Here is a 21,587-nt window from a genome sequence, read left to right as displayed (position 1 = left end):
TAGGCACGGTTGTCGTTCCACAAGGCGCCGCGACACCGAGGCGCGCAAGCACCTAGTGCTTGAGTTGGTGTGGCCTACGTTAGATTGTGAAACAACATCAGTATTACACAACAAGAGAAACAACTCAGTTTTTTTCTCAAAATTCATGATGCTTCTGTTATCTGTACAACATTACTTGACTACTGTAAGAATTTAAAAAATGTTAATTTGTTTCAGCTGATGAGGATTTTCAATATCATGTCATTTTCAAAGAATATTGTGACGTATGTGTGGAAAAACCAGGCAAAGATCATGATTGGGCTATAGGGACAGAAATGAGGCAAATGACAATGCACTCTGAGGAACTTTCAGATCCTGAAATATTTAAGGAGATTCTAGCTGATGACACAGAGCGTAGGAGGTTTCTTCTCGATGCTGATGTCATAGTAAGTGTTCCTGTTGCATGCTTTAGTATAGAATTTAATGTACCAAATGTGCAGTGTTTACTTTGACACCAGTTGGATCTATCTCTTACTGCTACTTTGACAACGACTATTACAATAGATAATTTTATGTCTCAGCTGTAATTTCTGAGATTGCTATATCAATAAAACCGAATTCAAGTCATCTTTTAAGAAGAGAATCTTGACTGATATGATATACACTATTCTCAAAATGTCCTATCTTGTGATAAATTTCTTCTATTATTTGTTCTTCGTTGCACACTTTAGCTGTTAATGTTTGCATAGTAGCAAGGTAAGAAACACTGTGTTCAATTGAAGTACTGTTAATAGGAACAGAATACTTATAATGTATCTTTGTTTATTTCTCATATACTGAAAAGCAAACATTTCAGTAGATCATTGTTCTTCAAATAATAAGGGTTGTGACTTTGCACCACGTGAACCATTAATTCACATTTACAGAGGACCATATATTACTGTGACCATATATTTCCGTAGTATGGACACATGGTGCAGGGGAATTGAATGCCTTTCTGATACATCTCAACAGTATCAATCCGAAAATACAATTTGCTATGGAGACGGACTATTATGGCCAACCAAATTTCTTGGATGTGTCTGTTGCCAAGAGAGTGAAGGGGTCGTTGGGCCATAGAGCGTACAGAAAAGCCACATATGCTGACCATTATCTGCATAAAGATTCAAACTAGCACCAAAAACAAAAAAGAGGGGTGATTAAAACCTTGGTAGATAGGGTGCACTAAATTTGTGAATAAACTTACACACAAGGTGAGCTTGAACATGTATGGTTGATGATCAAGAAGAAAGGTTATTCTGACAAGGAGACAGATAGAACACTGCACCCTAGGGAAAGAATCAGGACATTATAAGGAACAACAGCTGCTCAAAGGGAAAATTTTCCTTCTGTTCATCAGTATGATTACAGATCACATTGGGAAAGTGTTGAGCAAATATAATGTGGAAACTTCCTTCAGGCACACCAGGAAGATAAAATAATGTTTAAGATCAGCAAAAAATATACTACACTATTTGACTACACTGGGTGTTTATAAAATTCCTTGTAGTTGTGAGCTGGTTTATATTAATACCACAAAAAGAAGTGTTGACACCAGTCTCATTGTACAGAAGTGGAACTGCTGCCTGGAACATATGGATAAATTAGCCATAGTAGAACATGTTTACCAGGAGGGTGATAATGAAATAAAGTTCACTGGGACGAGTGTCTCATTATCAAGCGCATTTTTATAGAGAGGCAATCAAGATTAATAAACACCATAATAATTTTAACAGATAAGAGGAAAGTTTGAAATCAGATAAAATTTGGATGTCAACATTGCAATGTAAGAATGACAAACGATTATTTTCAGTCGAGAATGTTGGCATACCATCTTGTAACCAACAACTCGTAATAGACTGTGGCACCCTCTACACTGCCCTTGTATTCGGCACTCCCTTGAGTTCTGGTTGCAGTTTGCCATTTCACCTCTCAAGATGTCTCCCACAGTTGAAGAGGTAAATTTAGGACAAGTCTAATACATCGCCCACAGCCTAATAGCCCAGAAGTTTTAAGTGATGTTTGTAAGCAATATTAAAATATATTGTGCAACTAGGAAGATTCTCTGACCTGACTGTAATGCAGGATGTCTGCAGATCATGAAAGTTCTGTAAACGTGATGTAATAACATGTGGTCATCCAATTAATGAAAAGTTATGAAATTGAGTAGGTAGTCATGAATTTTGTTTTGTGTTCAGTCAGTGTGGTTCTAAAAGGGAGTAGCAAGGTAGCGCTACTCCCAAAAATGTAGTATCCTGCAGTCAATTCAGTAAAAGATCGTATATATATTATAAAGATTCACAAGAACTCTTAAAGTCTTTGTTATCTATAGGGGACTTGCATATCTATCTGTGCAAGCCATGTCAGCAAAACCACTGCTACTGGAATTTGCAACCCTGAGGGACAGGTGTGGATATAGAAGTTTGGAGGTGTGGCTTCATTGAGCTATGGGGAAGCCCATTAAGATAAACAACTCGGACAAAGGGCAGATTATTATTACACAAAGCCTGCGAACGAGTAGCTTGAAAATGGTGAAGCTGATCAAATGTTCACGTGCCTCTGTTGTCGTCATCTGTGGAAAGAGATAAAATGACAGTAAAACTACCAAAGGCGCTAAATGGTTGGATGTCCTTGACTCTTCACAGAATGTGGAGTTTGGACCCTTGTCTGCTCTGTAAAGTAGGACTGATGAAGGTTTGTGGCATCTCAACCAAAAGAGCACAGTGACTGTGCATGCACAAGTGCTTCAGAGCACACCATTCATTGTACATTGTTGAACATGGAGCTCCGCACAGACAGACAAACTGATACGCAAAAGCTACTGTAAGAGTTTGTTAAAACAGCTGTTTCTTTAATTCTGTCTGCTCCCACTTCCGTTTAAATATTTTTATTCCACATCTTTTTTGGAAAGATATTTCCTTAACGGGATTTTAATAATTAATATAAAACTATTGTAATTTTAATCTTGTTTTAAAGGTGTTGGGGACAAACAGAGTAAAATCGATTTCTCACTAGCCAAAATGTTCCTGAAGCCTTCCGACTGCTGTCGCCTGCTAATGTTTTATTTCATCAAGCCATGTGAGATTTTATTGTGTTACACAATACAAGTAGCATAATAATAATAATAATAATAATAATAATAAAGAATAGGCCTCCGGTATGTTCTGCCAGTCGTAAAAGGCGACGAAAAGAACAAACCACTAATAGGGCTAACCCCCCTTTTAGTGTGATTAGTTGGTTCAGGACAGAACTAATGAAGCCTCGGACAAGTGCTGTCATGGTTGGGGACGAAACTTGAACCCTATGCCTGTCCACAATGGTAACGACACTGCTAGCCACACAGAAAATGATTTAAATCCAAATAGAGGTGTTTTGCAGGATATGCTTCCTGCAACCACTCTAGAAGGAAAACAAAGACAGAGGATGAGATGGTCAGATGAAGTTAACCAACACCTCATGTTCTGTTATTACCAAGCAACAAACTTAGGAACCAACGCAACTGGATACAGATCACAAGTATACACAACATTTATTACCAGATACCCAGAATTAAAATTTTTAACAGAACAACGATTAGCTGATCAGATCCGTGTAATAATAAAAAATAACAGGATACCCCAGTCAGAATTAGAAAACATCAAACAACAAGTACAACAAATAATGGAACAAAATAATGTGCAATCAGAAGAAGAAGAAGAAAATACAGTAATGGACTCAAACATCCCAGAGAAAACAAACAAAGAACACCATGCATCAATTAAACAATCAGAGGAAAACGACATCTTAAGACAGCCACCAGAACAAGCACAAATAAAACACGAAGTGACACACATGTTAGATATAGAAGAAAAATTTCAGCCAACATATATAGAATACAAAGACACAAATACAGACATTAGACCATTCTTGCATAGACCACCAAATAACCCACAAGTCGAAACAACAACAACTACTATCAACACAATCATACACAATAAAATAAATGAAAATACAACTATGGAAGAGTTACAACTACTGGTTTATATAGGAGCACTCACTACACTAAATATACACACTAGGCAGAGATCAGAACAAACCAACACACAGAAGAAACCCACAAAACCAGCATGGCAACACAGGCTACAGATCAGAATAGAAAAACTGAGAAAAGACATCGGACAGCTAACACAGTTTATAAGAAATTAAATCCCCCAAAAAAACTGAAAAAAGTTAGGTAAAATCTCACAACAAGAAGCGATAAAGCAATTAGATGAAAAGAAGCAGAAATTACAAGCATTGGCCAAACGACTTAGAAGATACAAAAAAAGTGAAAATAGAAGGAAACAAAACCAAACATTCAACTCAAACCAAAAGAAATTTTACCAGACAACAGATAACACACACATTAAAATAGACAATCCACCAAACATAACACACATGGAACACTTGTGGAGCAACATATGGTGAAACCTGGTACAACATAACAGGCATGCACGGTGGATACAAGCAGAAACAGACACATACAAGATGATACCACAAATACTTGAAGTGATAATTTTGCAACATGAAGTCACCTAAGCAATTAATTCTACTCACAATTGGAAAGCCCCTGGAAAAGATAAAATAGCAAATTTCTGGCTAAAGAAGTTCACCTCAACACATTCACATCTAACTAAATGCCACAAATATAGAAAACATCACATACATTCAGCAACAGAAAGATTCACATTAAGCAGAAAGGAAGGAGGAAAGGGATTTATCGACATAAAAAAAACCTATATTATGGACAGGTAGACAATTTAAGAAAATTCTTTCTAGAACGAGCAGAAACTAGCAAAATACACAAAGCAATCACTCATATAAATACATCAGCTACACCACTGCAATTTCATAACCACTTCTACAACCCTTTAGATCACATAACATCAAAAGATACGAAGAAAGTAAATTGGAAAAAGAAAACACTACATGGCAAGCACCTGTATCATCTAACACAGCCACACATCGATCAAGACGCATCCAACACATGACTAAGAAAAGGCAATATATACAGTGAGACGGAAGGATTCATGATTGCAATACGGGATCAAACAATAAACACCAGATATTACAGCAAGCATATTATTAAAGATCCCAATACCACAACAGATAAATGCAGACTTTGTAAACAACAAATAGAAACAGTAGATCACATCACAAGCGGATGTACAATACTAGCAAATACAGAATACCCCAGAAGATATGACAATGTAGCAAAAATAATACATCAACAGCTTGCCTTACAACATAAACTTATAAAAAACAACACGTTCCCACGTAGAAGTATGCACCAGAAAATGTACTGAAGAATGATGAATACAAATTATACTGGAACAGAACCATTATAACAGATAAAACAACACCACATAACAAACCTGACATCATACTCACCAATAAAAAGAAGAAATTAACACAACTAATCGATATATCCATACCCAATACAACAAATATACAAAAGAAAACAGGAGAAAAAATTGAAAAATACATCCAACTGGCTGAGGAAGTCAAGGACATGTGGCATCAGGATAAAGTTGACATTATACCAATTATACTATCAACTGCAGGAGTCATACCACACAATATCCACCAGTACATCAACGCAATACAGCTACATCCAAATTTATACATACAACTACAGAAATCTGTAATTATTGATTCATGTTCAATTACCCGAAAGTTCCTAAATGCAATGTAACATATACCGTACAGTTAAAAGGAAGTCACGCTTGATCAAGGTCCGTGTCACTTTCCATTTTTGACCAGACATAATGTCTGAGAAAAGAAAGAATAATAATAATTTACTGCGAGTGAAATGATTGCTGTAAGTGGTTTGCTTCATAAGTTTTTCCTGTTAGACGTTAGATGAACAAATATAAATTAAAGTGCTTGGAAGACCAACACCTGCCATCAAGCAAACAATTTCATTTAAATGTAGGGCCTTCAGTAGAATTTTCAGAACTAGTATATTAGAGAAATAAATCTGGTCACGCAATTGTAAAATGCTCTGTTTTACTTTCCATCTGTACTGTTTTGAAAATTTATGGATCTATTTTAGTATCCTCATAACTAAAATCTATCTACTCGTCTCTATTTGGTAATAGCCCAGCCTCATGGAAAATATCAAAGTCAACAGTGATGGCAATACCGCTTTTGTCAGAAGAATGTTAATAGTGTTTGAATAACCACATACAAGGAAATGAAATAAAACAGAATAAATATGCATGTCGATGTAATGTATTTGAAATGCGTAATTAACTATGAAAACTTTCACTGTTGTAAAAAGTACACACTGTTCTGGCCATTTGCTAAACAGTGTCTGTACCAAAAGGTTACACTGAAAATCTGATAGAAAATTGCCGATGCACTCAAATGTACAATTGGTTACATGCCTCCATCAATCAGGAAAGGAGAAAGCTTCATAAACAACTAAAAGTATCCATCTATCATGCTAATTAAAATTAAAAATATGAATGTGTCTGGCATCTGCTTATTCTGTTATTTGTTTTGTGTGTCCATGTATCACGAAAACAGCATATTTTCGTCATACTGATGAATAAGTATGAAAACCACCAAGTACAGCATGGCTGCTCAGTTATTTTGTGTTGTTATCTTCTGTTTGATCCAGTGTAAATGCCTGTTTGGAGGTGCACACTAGTGAATCCTTGTGCAGTGTTCACATGAATTTGCTTGTGTTTGCGAGCAATTGCGTCAATGTAAAGGGGGCTTGAGAGAGACCACCTTAGCTGGAAGACGAAAAGTCACTGAAGTATGAAATCTCTTTCTTAAGTTAGGCATCCGCGAAGAATGCAAAGTGAAGACAATCATATTTATTTATTCCAGGGAAAGGTTTACAACTGAATTTGTGGTTGTGTTCATTGTTCCATGTTTAAGTGATGAAAGACTGAATCTCAGTTCCCCATCCTCTCCCCTAACTCACACTGATGATCTACATGCAGTATAATTAACATGCTTCTTTGAATATATTCTTTTAGAAACCTGTTGCTAATGGCCTTCATTTTAGTCATAGGTACTGACACTGAAGTAGTAGATTCCTAAATTTTTCAAGATGTCTAGGAAGTGTAGTTTCAGTGGCTACAACATGATGACTCAAAAGACTGGAAAATGTGGCTTCCAACAATAGATAGTAATAACTTTAACTGGTGCAAATGTGACTTTGACATTAGTATCAGTGGCATGTCGTGTGTAAAAACACATGACATAGAAAAGAGACATTCAGCATTGGTTCATTCATTAGTCGTAAGGCAGCGAAACAAGTTGCCTTTTACTGTAGTAGAAGCAGTGCCAGCATAGTCACAAGTTCTTTCTGAACAGAATTTGAATGGCGGTAATGAATTACAATCACTTGCTCGTGCTACAACCTCTAGAACTTCAGATGAAGTGTGTTCCAAAACAAGCTCATTGAAAAAAATTTTAGTCACTGGTAAGACAGTAAAATCTGAAATTATATGGGGCATGGATAAAGCCATGCCTTATTCTTCAGGAAGAAGTTCTGGAAACACAACAGACATATTTCAAGTTATGTTTCCTGGCAGCATGATTTTGAAAAAATTCCAATTACACAAGGATAAGTTGTCATTTATAATTACTTATGAATTTGGCCCTCATTTCCAGAATCTCCTAGCTAACAAAGCTAGGGATGTTGGATTCTTTTGTGTGTCATACGACAAGGGTAGTGAACGCATTATTGTGGCCAAGATAGATACGAAGCCCACACCTACTACAGTAGTACAAGTTTATACGCCAACTAGCCCTGCAGATGACGAAGAAATTGAAGGAATGTATGATGAAATAAAAGAAATTATTCAGATGGTGAGGGGAGACGAAAATTTTATAGTCATGGGTGACTAGAATTAGAGTGTAGAAAAAGGGAGAGAAGGAAACGTAGTAGGTGAATATGGATTGGGGCTAAGAAATGAAAGAGGAAGCCGCCTGGTAGAATTTTGCACAGAGCACAACTTAATCATAGCTAAGACTTGGTTTAAGAACCAAGAAAGAAGGTTGTATACATGGAAGAACCCTGGAGATACTAAAAGGTATCAGATAGATTATATAATGGTAAGACAGAGATTTAGGAACCAGGTTTTAAGTTGTAAGACATTTCCAGGGGCAGATGTGGACTCTGACCACAATCTATTGGTTACGACCTGTAGATTAAAACTGAAGAAACTGCAAAAAGATGGGAATTTAAGGAGATGGGACCTGGATAAACTGAAAGAACCAGCAGTTGTACAGAGTTTTAGGGAGAGCATAAGGGAACAATTGACAGGAATGGGGGAAAGAAATACAGTAGAAGAAAAATGGGTAGCTTTGAGGGATGAAGTAGTGAAGGCAGCAAAGGATAAAGTAGGTAACAAGACGAGGGCTAGTAGAAATCCTTGGGTAACAGAAGAAATATTGAATTTAATTGATGAAAGGAGAAAATATAAAAATGCAGTAAATGAAACAGGCAAAAAGGAATACAAACGTCTCAAAAATGAGATCCACAGGAAGTGCAAAATGTCTAAGCAGGGATGGCTAGAGGACAAATGTAAGGATGTAGAGGCTTATCTCACTAGGGGTAAGATAGATGCTGCCTACAGGAAAATTAGAGAGACCTTTGGAGATAAGAGAACCACTTGTATGAACATCAAGAGCTCAGATGGAAACCCAGTTCTAAGCAAAGAAGGGAAAGCAGAAAGGTGGAAGGAGTATATAGAGGGTTTATACAAGGGCGATGTACTTGAGGACAGTATTATCGAAAGGGAAGAGGATGTAGATGAAGACAAAATGGGAGATAAGATACTGCGTGAAGAGTTTGACAGAGCACTGAAAGACCCGAGTCGAAACAAGGCCCCTGGAGTAGACAACATTCCATTGGAACTACTGATGGCCTTGGTAGAGCCAGTCCTGACAAAACTCTACCATCTGGTGAGCAAGATGTATGAAACAGGCGAAATACCCTCAGACTTCAAGAAGAATGTAATAATTCCAATCCCAAAGAAAGCAGGTGTTCACAGATGTGAAAATTACCTAACAATCAGTTTAATAAGCCACAGCTGCAATATACTAACACGAATTCTTTACAGACGAATGGAAAAACTGGTAGAAGCCGACCTCGGGGAAGATCAGTTTGGATTCCGTAGAAATACTGGAATACGTGAGGCAATACTGACCTTACGACTTAAATTAGAAGAAAGATTAAGGAAAGGTAAACCTACGTTTCTAGCATTTGTAGACTTAGAGAAGGCTTTTGACAATGTTGACTGGAATACTCTCTTTCAAATTCTAAAGGTGGCAGGGGTAAAATACAGGGAGCGAAAGGCTATTTACAATTTGTACAGAAACCAGATGGCAGTTATAAGAGTCGAGGGACATGAAAGGGAAGAAGTGGTTGGGAAGGGAGTAAGACAGGGTTGTAGCCTCTCCCCGATGTTATTCAATCTGTATATTGAGCAAGCAGTAAAGGAAACAAAAGAAAAATTGGGAGTAGGTATTAAAATCCATGGAGAAGAAATCAAAATGTTGAGGTTCGCCGATGACATTGTAATTCTGTCAGAGACAGCAAAGGACTTGGAAGAGCAGTTGAATGGAATGGGCAGTGTCTTGAAAGGAGAATATAAGATGAACATCAACAAAAGCTAAACGAGGATAATGGAATTTAGTCAAATAAAGTCGGGTGGTGCTTAGGGAATTAGATTAGGAAATGAGACACTTGAAGTAGTAAATGAGTTTTGCTATTTGGGGAGCAAAATAACTGATGATGGTTGAAGTAGAGAGGGTATAAAATGTAGACTGGCAATGGCAAGGAAAGCGTTTCTGAAGATGAGAAATTTGTTAACATCGAGTATAGATTTAAGTGTCAGGAAGTCATTTCTGAAAATATTTGTATGGAGTGTAGCCATGTATGGAAGTGAAACGTGGACGATAAATAGTTTGGAGAAGAAGAGAATAGAAGCTTTCGAAATGTGGTGCTACAGAAGAATGCTGAAGATTAGATGGGTAGATCACGTAACTAATGAGGAAGTATTGAATAGGATTGGGGAGAAGAGGAGTTTGTGGTACAACTTGACCAGAAGAAGGGATCAGTTGGTAGGACATGTTCTGAGGCATCAAGGGATCACCAATTTAGCATTGGAGGGTAGCGTGGAGGGTAAAAATCGTAGAGGGAGACCAAGAGATGAATACACTAAGCAGATTCAGCAGGATGTAGGTACTGGGAGATGAAGAAGCTTGCACAGGATAGAGTAGCATGGAGAGCTGCATCAAACCAGTCTCAGGACTGAAGACCACAACAACAACAGGACAACGGTTTAAACAAAGTTGTCCAAAAGGGACAGATGAATTTGGTGATTAGCTTTTGGGAAGAACAAAATCAGTCTGTATCTACAAGATATTTAAGATATGTGTTTTTGAATTCTTCCACATCTTCTGGTTTAAGGTAAAATTTCCAAGAAGGTCTGAATGTTTTGAATTTGTCATCTAAGAATATAATACAAATTTCAATAGGTGGGCCAAATGTGAGCTTGAAGATGTCGCATGATTTGCAAGCATTTACAATCAGTGAAGGATATAATTGACCACAAATATTTCATTGTGGCACATACTTTCTTCATGTAATGAATGGAGCTTTGAAATCTCTTGTAATGAAAGTGGTTGGAATGTTCATGAATTTCGTAGGGTGATCTAGTACTTCATTAAGGTCTTGGCTTCCAGGAGGGCAACCTTCTCAAATATCACTGGGTTTTCCAAGTTTCCTCTCAAATTTTGTTCTGTAAGATGGGGTGGAAATACTGAAGCCACAAAGAGAGCACTTCAACTTATTTCGCATTTGAAGAAGTGTGTTACTGAAGTATAAAAAAGACCACCTGAAAGTAGAAACCATGAAAAAATTAAATGTCACTTACAAGACCGATTCCTTTGTGTAAAACTTGAGTTTCTTCTATCATTATCAATTGAACTTTGGGAGTTGTTGACTAAGTATCAGTCAAACGACTCTCTGTTCCCCTTTTTGTGCAAAAATTTATTCAGTTTAATGTACAGCATTTAATATGTAGCACTACCTCTTGGTTCATAAAGAAAACTGTTATGGAAATGGTGACAAATTCTAGCAAATTACTTACTGTTGATATTATCAAAGCATGTATTCATGAAACAATTCATCATGTAGATATTGGATTTGATGCCACTTGTGCTAGCAAGTACTACATGGTAAAATTTGCCCTTATTTTCAGAAATAAATGCACAGGTCTGTGCCTAAAATTTGCTGAGAAGAGTCCTTTGAAATTAAAGATAGTCAAAGGTGGTTCATGTTTATCACCTGAAGTTAAGCAGAGCTACAGTTTGAGAAATGCTTGATTGACAATTGCATTGTGTCAAAAACCTTAAGACTCAATCAACAGCTGACGTAATAAGAGAGAGTACTTACAGTTTTGTGACTGCTCCTCAAATCAACTGCAATAATTCAGTCCAAATGAGGATAAACGGGATCACTTTTTGATGAGTTTGTTACAGACTGTGAACCATTACGTAATCAGATCTGTGCAGAAGCTGCTATGCATGTTTAACGGAAATGCTGCAGCAGAAAGAGGCTTTTCTAATAACAAAGAAGTTTTAGTTGAAACTTAAAAATCAGTGATACTAGCGTTCTGTTGTCCTAAGGAAAATTGTAAGCTTCCGCTATATTATTGTGTTAAATCAGTTGATATTTTAATTGATGTCATCATACATATATCTGAAAATATTAAAACCCCATTGTACATGAAAGTTTAGAATGTTTTTATAGTATCTGATGGCTGGTCTACTGAAGGTCATATGCAGTTACATTGTCCATGCTGAAAACAGTTTAAGTGATACAAGAATAATTACATTCAGCTTTCATTTCAGCCAGCTTTTGGGTTCATAAAAAAACTGTTTCTATCATTGTACTATGCATATTTTTGAGAGGTAATGAAAAAGTCATGAATTGCTGCTCTAACAATCTGTAGACACCCTGTAATGGCTTTTAAATATTTACTGTTGTGAGGAATATACTGTGAAGTGAATGTTACTCTATTATGGTGCGTTTAAAAAAAAGATTATAATACGCTTCTTTACAGAAATCACTTTCAATTGATGAAAGTAAAAAAAAGTTCAAAGAAATTATGAGATGCATTGTGGAAGTGGATGTCATGGCTTTAGTGCCAAACTGCCCCCCACCCCCACCTCTCTCTCTCTCTCTCTCTCTCTCTTCATCTTAGTGGCAGTTTTCAGCAAGGGCTCTTTATTGCTGAGTATCCTGACAAGTGGGGCCCTACATAACGTGGACTTTTGTTATATCTCAGCTGGTTCCCTTCGAAACAACCTCCATTTTCTTGTTGATGGTCTTGTTTACATTAGTGCTTAGTATATTTCTTTAGCATGCCTTGAAATTCCAAGAAATATATCATTTTGAAAGCATTCACAAGTTTGTTTGTGTGGCCATCCTCCACAGCAAGCATGTAAATACTTGTTTTGCAAATCAAACTGCCTTTTCCTGCTGCTAGTTGTTTTATTTAACCCATACACGTTTCGCCTTCTGCTGTTTTAAGGCATCATCAGTGGGGTCTATAATGATACAGTTTTGTTAGTTATAGATTATCAGACAGTTTACAAAAAATCGCGAAGTGAAGTGTTTGATAATCTATAACTAACAAAACTGTATCATTATAGATCCCACTGATGATGCCTTAAAACAGTAGAAGGCGAAACGCGTATGGATTGAATAAAATAACTAGCAGCAGGAAAAGGCAGTTTGATTTGCAAAACAAGTATCGAAAGCATTCATCTGAAAAGTTGATAAATTTGTCTCTCATCAGTTCATTTAAGAACCATAATAGCAAGAAATTCCCACAGATTTGACAGCATAATTTACTCAGTATAAAATTGAATGTGCACTCACTATTATCAGTATTTCACTGAACACTACGATTTTGATCATAGATTTGCAGGCTGTGGCTATGTGAGGATGCAAATGGGGGGAGTGGTGTTTTTTCATTCATTGTCACTTACGTAAAGAAGTCATGTTTCTGTTATTTTTTCCTTAATGGAGGACATTCCCTTTCCTTTCTTGTCCTACATGTTTCCCATAATTTGCCGCTTCTACCAGTGGACTCACAAACCATATTGAATTTATTATCTCGAGCCCAAGGAGACAGCTTGTGAATCAGTACTTTTACCTTGATGGAATGTTTACTGGAGCCAGTCAGGCACCAAGCCCTTACATGTGGGTCAGCCCTTGAGCAAGCAATTGAAAGGTATCCTGTGTTGAGCATAGCTTGTAATTTTCTAGAATTCCCAGGCTTTTTGAGGCTCTTAGTTTTCATGCTACCTTATTTTCTGAAAGTTTGCTCAAAAACTTATAAACTGAAGGTTCAGCATGTGCTCTGAACTGATTGTAGTCAATGGGATGTAACAAAGAACTGCTTCCACTGAAAGTACCTACTAAAGGGAGCAAATCCTTGATTATAAGCCCAGAACAGTTCAAACTGGATTGGGAACTGGAGATTTGACCTATTGAGAGGACTGGAAATCTTCCAGGGGTTAAGTTTTTTAAAGATAGGTGGAGAACAGTCTGAAAGTTTGGATGTGGAGGTTGAGTAGTTTGGATGTGGAGCTTGAGAGGATTTCTACTTTTTTTTTTTGCTTGAAGGGATTCTGTTTCTGTCAAATTAGTTCTCACATCAAGGCAAAGTACTTTTATTGCTGCATAATAAAATTGTCGTGTAACTTAATCAGTGCATTGTGCTGTAAAATAATTACAATACAAATTCATGTGATGACCTCTGTGTTAATTTTGTAAATATCTATCTCCTAACTTTGCAGCGATGCTCATAATATGACTTGCACCTAAATATTATAAAATTCTTAAACTGTTATTGTTTTTTAGGTACATGGTCATCATTTAAGAATGGCAGTTGCTAATCCTGAAAAAGATGGTTTAATCCGTCCAGTTCCTTGGGGTGGCATGCGACGAATAGACAGAATTTTGTTCAACAAAACAATCTCTGGATCAGTACCAGTGGGTTACTGTTTTTCAACAGCTCTTACAAATCTAACAGATCATTTACCAATATATATGACACTAACAAACAAGCATTGTATGGAAACTAAAACATTGTAATGTCCTGTACACTGATCATCCACAATTTAAAAAAAAAATCATGTCTTATATTTTTGTATTAATATTTACAAATATTGTGATGAAGTTTATACAACACACACAGGTCTTTTTTGTTTTAGTATAGACAACCAACACAAGTTTAATTTTTATCACTCATGTTTCTCAGTTTTTTTGTCCACGGTGTACTAGTGCTGTGCACTTGATTCAGTATACTCCTCTATGTTTTTTATAGAATGTGCATAATGTGTTGGCATTTGTAAATACTTTTTTGTTGCAGTGAAGTAGCATTCCACTGTGTTCTTGTGATCTTAATGTATCCATATTATTATGTAATTTCTAAGAGAAGAAATTAAACAATGTTTTGAAAATAGTGTTTGTGGAGCATACATGAGCTCTTTCATTGAGGAAAACAGTCATTGCCACTGCTTTGATAAACTTGAAAAAAGTTATGCCATCATCCTATTTAGCATAAAAATAATTATTTTGAATACCTGATCTTAATGAAGCCCAGTTTTATACAGATATTAAGTTATTTATTGCAAGAAATTTAAGTTTGGGAATATTGTTGGCATTACAGCATGTGTACTTTAGTAAACACTTGGAAGAAAAGTGGACAAAGTTTTGCAACCAGGATTTTTAATGAGCCACAGATGCCTATGATACTAAAAAAAATATATATTATTGAAAAATATTTTAAAAAGAATAATGTATGATTGCTGTATTAAAACATTTAAAATAATTTGTTTCCATGAGTGCTTAGCACATCACTTCAACATAACTTCTAAAAAATTGCAGTACATATAAGCAGTTGATCTGAAAAGCAAAACAAAACAAAAATTGCTTGTTCAAACTTTTAAGATTGCTGGTGTCCTGAATTTGTTTTAAGAACTGGAATAGTAACAAACTTTCACAACTTTGGCAATTCTATAATTTAATTTGTCATTGTTGTGGTCTTAAATCTGAAGACTGGTTTGCTGCAACTATCAATTACAAGTCTCTTCATAACTATTGCTGTCTACATTCATTTATACCTGATCACTGCATTTGAACCTTGGTCTTGCTATACAGCTTTTACCATTCTCATGCTTCCTTCCATTGCCAAGTTGATGATTCCTTGATGCCTCAGGACGTTTCCTGTCAGCCAACCAGTTCTTTGGTCAGATTGTGCCATTCTAGAGCTTCTATTCTGTTCTTGCCTCATCTGTTCATTGGCCAAGTTTCGTTCCTATACAAGGCCACATTCCAGACAAATACCTTCAGAAAAGATTTCCAAACACGCATATTCAAATTTGCAGGTTTTTTTTTGTCAGAAATGCTTCTTTTGTTTTTGACAGCTTGCATGTGATATCTTCTCTACTTCGACCATCAGCATTTGTGACACAAAGGAATTAAAGACAACTGCCAATGGGCAGTGATTTATATCAATGGATCAGGTTGAAAAAATCTGTGCTGGACCGAGATTCAAACCTGTATCTCTTGCTTACAAGGCAGATATGCTGACCACTATGCCATCTGGACACAGTGGCCATAAAACTGCTTGGAGTACCCAAGCATGTCTCCTATCAGAACTAAATTCTCATGTTATACCACACGGTACTGATGTAGTGTCCCGGCTCATTAGCCTCATTACTTGCGGCATATCGCATTCCTGTAAGCCCTCAGGGGCTGAGCATTATTTGCTGGGTAAGGGCTTGGCGACCCTGTGGTTTCTGAACTGTGGACTGGTAAGCACTGCCAGTCTCCTCTCACTGTAAGTCAAAACTAACAGGTCAAAGCAGGTGGAATTTCTTAAGGAATCCCAGCAACTGGGTGAATGTAACTGTTGAGATGTACACCTCTCTCGACTCCAATCTGGCATTGTCATGTGCCAAGATGATATGGACATGGGCATAGAGGAACTGAAACAAGAATGGTCATTCCCGGGGGTAGTCGATGTGGAGCAATGAACACAAAGGACTAATGGAGACACTGAAAAGACCGCACTTTCATTGTCACATTCAATTCTCCAACACTGCCTGAATATATTATGGCGGGGTTCCTTTGACTTAATGTTTGGCAGTACATACCAATCACTAAGCGGTGCTGTAAATGCCAGCATTTCAGCCATACAGCCATGAGTTGTGGAGGTGAAGCGATCTGCGGGAAGTGAGGAAAACCAGCTCATGATGCTGAGACTTACTGCCTGTCTTCAGCGATCTACGTCAATAAGAACCACTCAGTCTGGAGCCGAGATTGCCCTGATTTTGCTGAGGAGTGCAAAATACAGGAAACAAAAGTGACCAAGTGGATCCCCTATGCTGAAGCCAAAAAAGAATATAAGGCAATGAAACCCCCTGTCTTTGCCACCTCATTTTCTTCCATGGTGCAGGAATCTATTCCCAAGGTGGATGCTTCAGCACAGATGACATCTGTAGTGCCTGTATCCACCACAAGCACCTGTACTTGTACATGTACATGCCAAGGAAAAAAGAGTAAGGACAAAGCTATCAAGGCAGCTGCAACAGGAAAGATCTACAACAATTCCACAGTGAGAATCCCAAGCGGGCAAACAAAGCAGAGTGCCTCTCAATGGTCCCTTTCCCCCTCATCCTCGATGCGACAGGGTGCAGGAAAAGGATCCCGATGTTCAGGTCACAAGCTGTCCTGGGCACCATCAGACGTCTTTTTAGCATGTCTGACTGATGAGGATGACATTGTGGAGTTAGATGCCTCAGATCCAGTCAGCCCCTCCACCCGCCGTTGCTCTACAAGTGCTTCACCTCCCTGGTGCAAATATAGGGGTAAATTAAAACCACACTGATGACATGGCTCCCATACTACAGTGGGACTTTAATGGGTTCAGGACTCATGTGGAGGAACTGAAACTCCTAGCACAGACACTTCCATTGTGATTGTGTTTACAAGAAACGCGTGTCAAATATACAGACGTCTCTGTGTTACTGGGCTATACTCTATACTGCAAGGATGACCTGTCGGGGGGGAAAGAGCCAAGGGAGGTGTCACAGTGTTTGTCACTAATGCGCACCTCTCTTCTGCTCTACCTCTGGTTACTGACCTGCATGCAGTACCAATTGAATGCACTTCGGAGGCTTACAATTTGCTCTCTGTATTTACCTCCACTGAATGCAGTGGACTCTGAGATTCCCACAGATCTTATGGAACAACTCCCTCGACCATTTGTCCTCCTGGGAGACTTCAATGCCCATCATGTCCTGTGGGACTCGACCTCTACTTACTCTTGGAGTCAGGTTTTGCTGAGCCTCCTGAGATTTAAAGAGCTGTATGTCCTAAATACGGGTACTCCCACTCATTTCTATGCTCCTACTGGGTCATTCTTGGCCATCAGCCTATCTCTTTGCTGTTCACTAGGAGGTCATTGACAAGCTTCATTCCAGTGACCACTTCCCAATCTGCATTCACCTACTGAATGGTGCATTGTTGGAACAGAAGCCACCAACATGGATGATTGCCAGGGCTGACTGTGCACTATTCAGCCATATGGATGTGTTTGAACACTGTGACAGCATCCAGGAATGGGCGGACCATATGATCCATCATGCTGCTGACCTCTCTATACCACAGCCTTTCTGTCCTGTTAGGAGGCAAGTTGTACCTTGGCGGACAGAAGAGTGTCGTTCAGCCATCTGGGCCAGACGTGCTGCTCCTTGACACTTGAAAGCAGACAATCGCATTGCCTTTCAAGTCTTAGCCAAGGCTCAAAGTGTCATTAAGAAGAGCAAAAAAGTGTCATGGCAAACATTCCTGGACTCCATTAACCATTCCACTTGTTGTACATAAGTATGGAAGCCATTGGGTGGATTTCTAGTAAATGCAGCCATTTACCAATAGCTGCAATGCTGAAACAGGGGTGTCTCTAAATGATGCCTAGTGACATCGCTCAGATGCTGGATGAACATTTTGCGAAAACTACAGCCGATGCAAACCAGGACCAGCATTTCGTCATTATCGTGCAACTGTAGAGAGGGGAAGTTGGACTTCAGATCCAACTGTTCTGAAGCCTACAACTTTCCTTTCTCCATGTGGGAGCTCGAGTTGGCATTGTGCGAGACTCATGGTACTGCACTGGTTACTACCAAATCCAATACTGCATTCTTCGACATTTGCCGGTGTCGTCAGTGGAAGTCCTCCTGAAATGTTTTAATCTTACGTGTCAGACAGGCAACTTCCCCAACTTGTGGAGGGAGGCGGTTCTGGTACTTCTCCTGAAACTGGGAAAGGACCGTACATTTCCCAGTAGTTACAGGAGTATTGCCTTAACGAGATGCAGGGAAGGCCCTGGAGGGAATGGTTAACTGTCATCTGGTCTGGTTGTTAGAGACCAGACAACTCTTTAGCAGCTGTCAGTGTGGATTCCAGAGATTTCAGTCCACTGTTGACAACCTGACCTCTGCTAAAGGTGATTATTCAGCATCTTTCTTGAGCAGCCCTCATTGTATTGCTATATTCTTCAACAGTGAGGCGTATGATACTATTTGGAGACACTGTATTCTTGCACAACTGCATCAATGGGGCTTTTGTGACAACCTCCTGTTCTTCATACGGTCTTTCCTGCCTCAACAGTTTTTTTTTGTGCCTGGGTTGGTGCCCCGCTGTCAGATCGTTTTAAGCAGGAGAATAGTGTCCCTCAGGGCAGTGTTTTAGTGTTATCCTATTTACCATAGCCATAAATGGTATCGCGTCTGCAGTAAGGAGTTGTGTACAGTGCTTGTTATTTGCGGACAATTTTGCCATTTTTTGTTCTTCCTCCAATGTTGCAACAGCAAGCTGTCAGTTGCAATTTACAGTGCAGAAGTTAGAGAAGTGGGCTGCAAAGACTGGTTTTCAGTTTTCTGTGGATAAGTCTGAATTTGTTCATTTTAATCTTTCTCATTTTTATGGGGGACATCATCCTGCATTTTAGAGACTCAGTGCAGTTTCTGGGCCTCACTTTTTACTCAAAATTGTTGTGGTTGCCACACCCGAGACACCTGAAAGCCAGAACCCTCAAGGCACTAAATATCTTAGATTTTTGGGACACTTTTGCAATGTGTCAACAGGTTGGCTGGCTCTCCCTAAATTTTTGTAAGTGGTCGGCCATCCACATTTCTCTGTCTTTTCTTTTCTCTCTTCTGTGTTGTGTTATGTGGTTTAATTTCATGTATAGCTACTTTCTCTCCTAATTTGTTTTGGTGAATGTGAGATAGACTGACTCATTGCGAATGCATGAGTACGCAACAATTTTAGTTTGTCTTCACGTCTCACACACACACACACACAATTCCTGTAAGAGTTCGAGCTTGGTGTGCATCTGCACTGAGAGGATCATTGGCCATATTGGTTTAATTATGTATGTGATGTCTGTTCTTTTGGAGGTGCCAGAAAGAACAGACACCACATACATCATCAGTTATTTTGTATATTTCATCTACACTTCACAATGTACTTCCCTCAGTTTTGCCTGATGTAACTCAGCTCCATTCCATATCCTAGGTTTTACTTTTGTTTATGTTCATTTTATGACTTCTTTTCAAGACAATATCCATTTTGTGCAATTGCTCTTCCAAGTCATTTGCCATCTTTTACAGAATTGCAATGCCAACAGCAAATCTCAAAATTTTTGTTTCTTCTCCATGAACTTTAATTTCATTTCCACTTTTCTCCTTGATTCCCTTCACAGCTAGCTTAGTTTACAGACTGAATAACATTAGAGCTAGGCTACAACCTTGCCTTACTCCCTTCTCAACTTCTGCTTCCCTTTCATGTCCTTCGGTTCTTATAACTACAGTCTGCTGTATCTACAAGTTACAGATAACCTTTCACTCTCTGTATTTTGCTCCTGATATCCTGAGAAGTTCAAAGAGTGTTGTATTCCTGTCAGCATTATCAATAGCATTCTCTAAATCTATGGATGCTGTAAGTGCAGGTTTGCTTTCATTGTGTCTATCTTCTTAGGTAAGTCATAGGGTCAGTATTCTCAAGTATTGCTGCATATTAAATAATTAGTGGTATTAAACCAGTAATTCTCAACTGTCGGCTTCTATTTTCCTTGGAATTGGATTCATTCTTACAGTGTTCTTGAAATCTGAGGGCATCTTGTTTTTCTCATACATCTTGCACATAAGTGAAATAGTTTGGTCATGGCTGCCTTTCCTGAGGATATCAATAGTTCAGGGGGACTTTTTTCAACATAGATATTTCATTGTTCAGAGGCTACTTCTTATTGAAGTATAGTGTCTTTATCTCCCAGCTTACCTTCATTTCTTTAACTTCCCTTCCCATAATATTATCTTCATTTCCCTTTTATAGCCTTTCTGTGGTTAGCACTGGCTTGCCATCTGTGCTCTTGATATTCATACACCCCTATCTCTTTTCTCTTTAATTTTTATATAAAAATTAGTATTTGTCTTTGTCTTTGCTTGTGTCACACATGCTTCTACAGCCTTGTGTTCATCCTCTAGCCATTCCAACTTAACTATTTTGCACACTTTGTGTCAGTCTCATTTTTGTGTGTCTTTATTCCTTTTTGCCTGTTTCATTTGCAGCATTTTTATATTTTCTCCTTGCGATAGTTAAGTTTAATATCTCGTGGTGCTTTATCCAAAGATTTCTTCTAGGCCTTGTCTTTCTGACTGATCCTTTGGTGCCTTTACTACTTCATATTTCAAAGCTATTCATTCATCCTCTATTGCATTCCTTACCTTTGTTTCAGTCAATCATTGCGTAATGCTCCCTCAGAAACTCTCAACTACCTCTGATTCCTTCAATTTATTCATGTTCCATCTCCTAAATTTCCTTCCTTTTTGCAGTTTCTTCAGTTTTAATCTGCAGTTTACAATCAATAAAATACTAGTATGTTCAGAGGTCATATATACACCAGAAAATATTTCACAGTTTAAAATCTGAGTTTGAACACACTGTCTCACCATTATTTAAATCTCTCTGAAACCTTCCAGTGTCTCCAGGCATTTTCCATGCATACAGCCTTCTTTCATGATTCTTAAACCAGGTGTTTGCAGTGATTATATTATCCACAGTACAGGATTCTGCCAGGCATTTTTCGCTTTCATTCTCTTGCTCCAGTCCTGCTGCCAGCTATTTTTTCTTCTACCCCTTTAAGTAACATCAAATTTCAGTTTCCCATCTTAATTAAATTTTCATCTCCCATAACCTTTAAACAGAAACGTAGGTCGATAGTACTTAATTAGGGATAACTGGTCTGAGATACCTGATTTTTCCTCAATCATTATTTTTTCATAGATTTTCATTTAAAATTTTTTTGTGTGTTTGGGATGATATTTTTCTTTATCTTGTATTAAACATCAAATTGAGTGTTTTTTTTTAAGTTTTATTTGTTCAAAATTAATTTGGTATTTCATAAACAGTTACAATGTTAGTCTTCAGTAACAATGAAGCA

At 38.0% G+C, this 21,587-nt stretch overlaps 1 protein-coding gene across 2 annotated transcripts in view; it reads left to right on the top strand.

Annotated features, from left to right (window-relative positions):
• Positions 1-14,559, top strand: part of LOC126281426 (sphingomyelin phosphodiesterase 3-like) — a 51,018-nt gene extending 36,459 nt beyond the window's left edge. For both annotated transcript variants that reach the window (XM_049980374.1, XM_049980375.1), the window contains 2 exons: positions 217-425; positions 13,940-14,559. In XM_049980374.1, coding sequence (XP_049836331.1) covers positions 217-425; positions 13,940-14,173 — 443 coding nt within the window. In that variant the 3' untranslated portion in view covers positions 14,174-14,559. The remainder of the gene's footprint in view (positions 1-216; positions 426-13,939) is intronic.
• The last annotated feature ends 7,028 nt before the right edge of the window (positions 14,560-21,587 follow it).

This window comes from Schistocerca gregaria, chromosome 7, assembly GCF_023897955.1.
Source record: "Schistocerca gregaria isolate iqSchGreg1 chromosome 7, iqSchGreg1.2, whole genome shotgun sequence".
Classification (NCBI taxonomy): Eukaryota; Metazoa; Arthropoda; class Insecta; order Orthoptera; family Acrididae; genus Schistocerca; species Schistocerca gregaria.
This window is presented reverse-complemented; position numbering and strand designations above follow the sequence as displayed.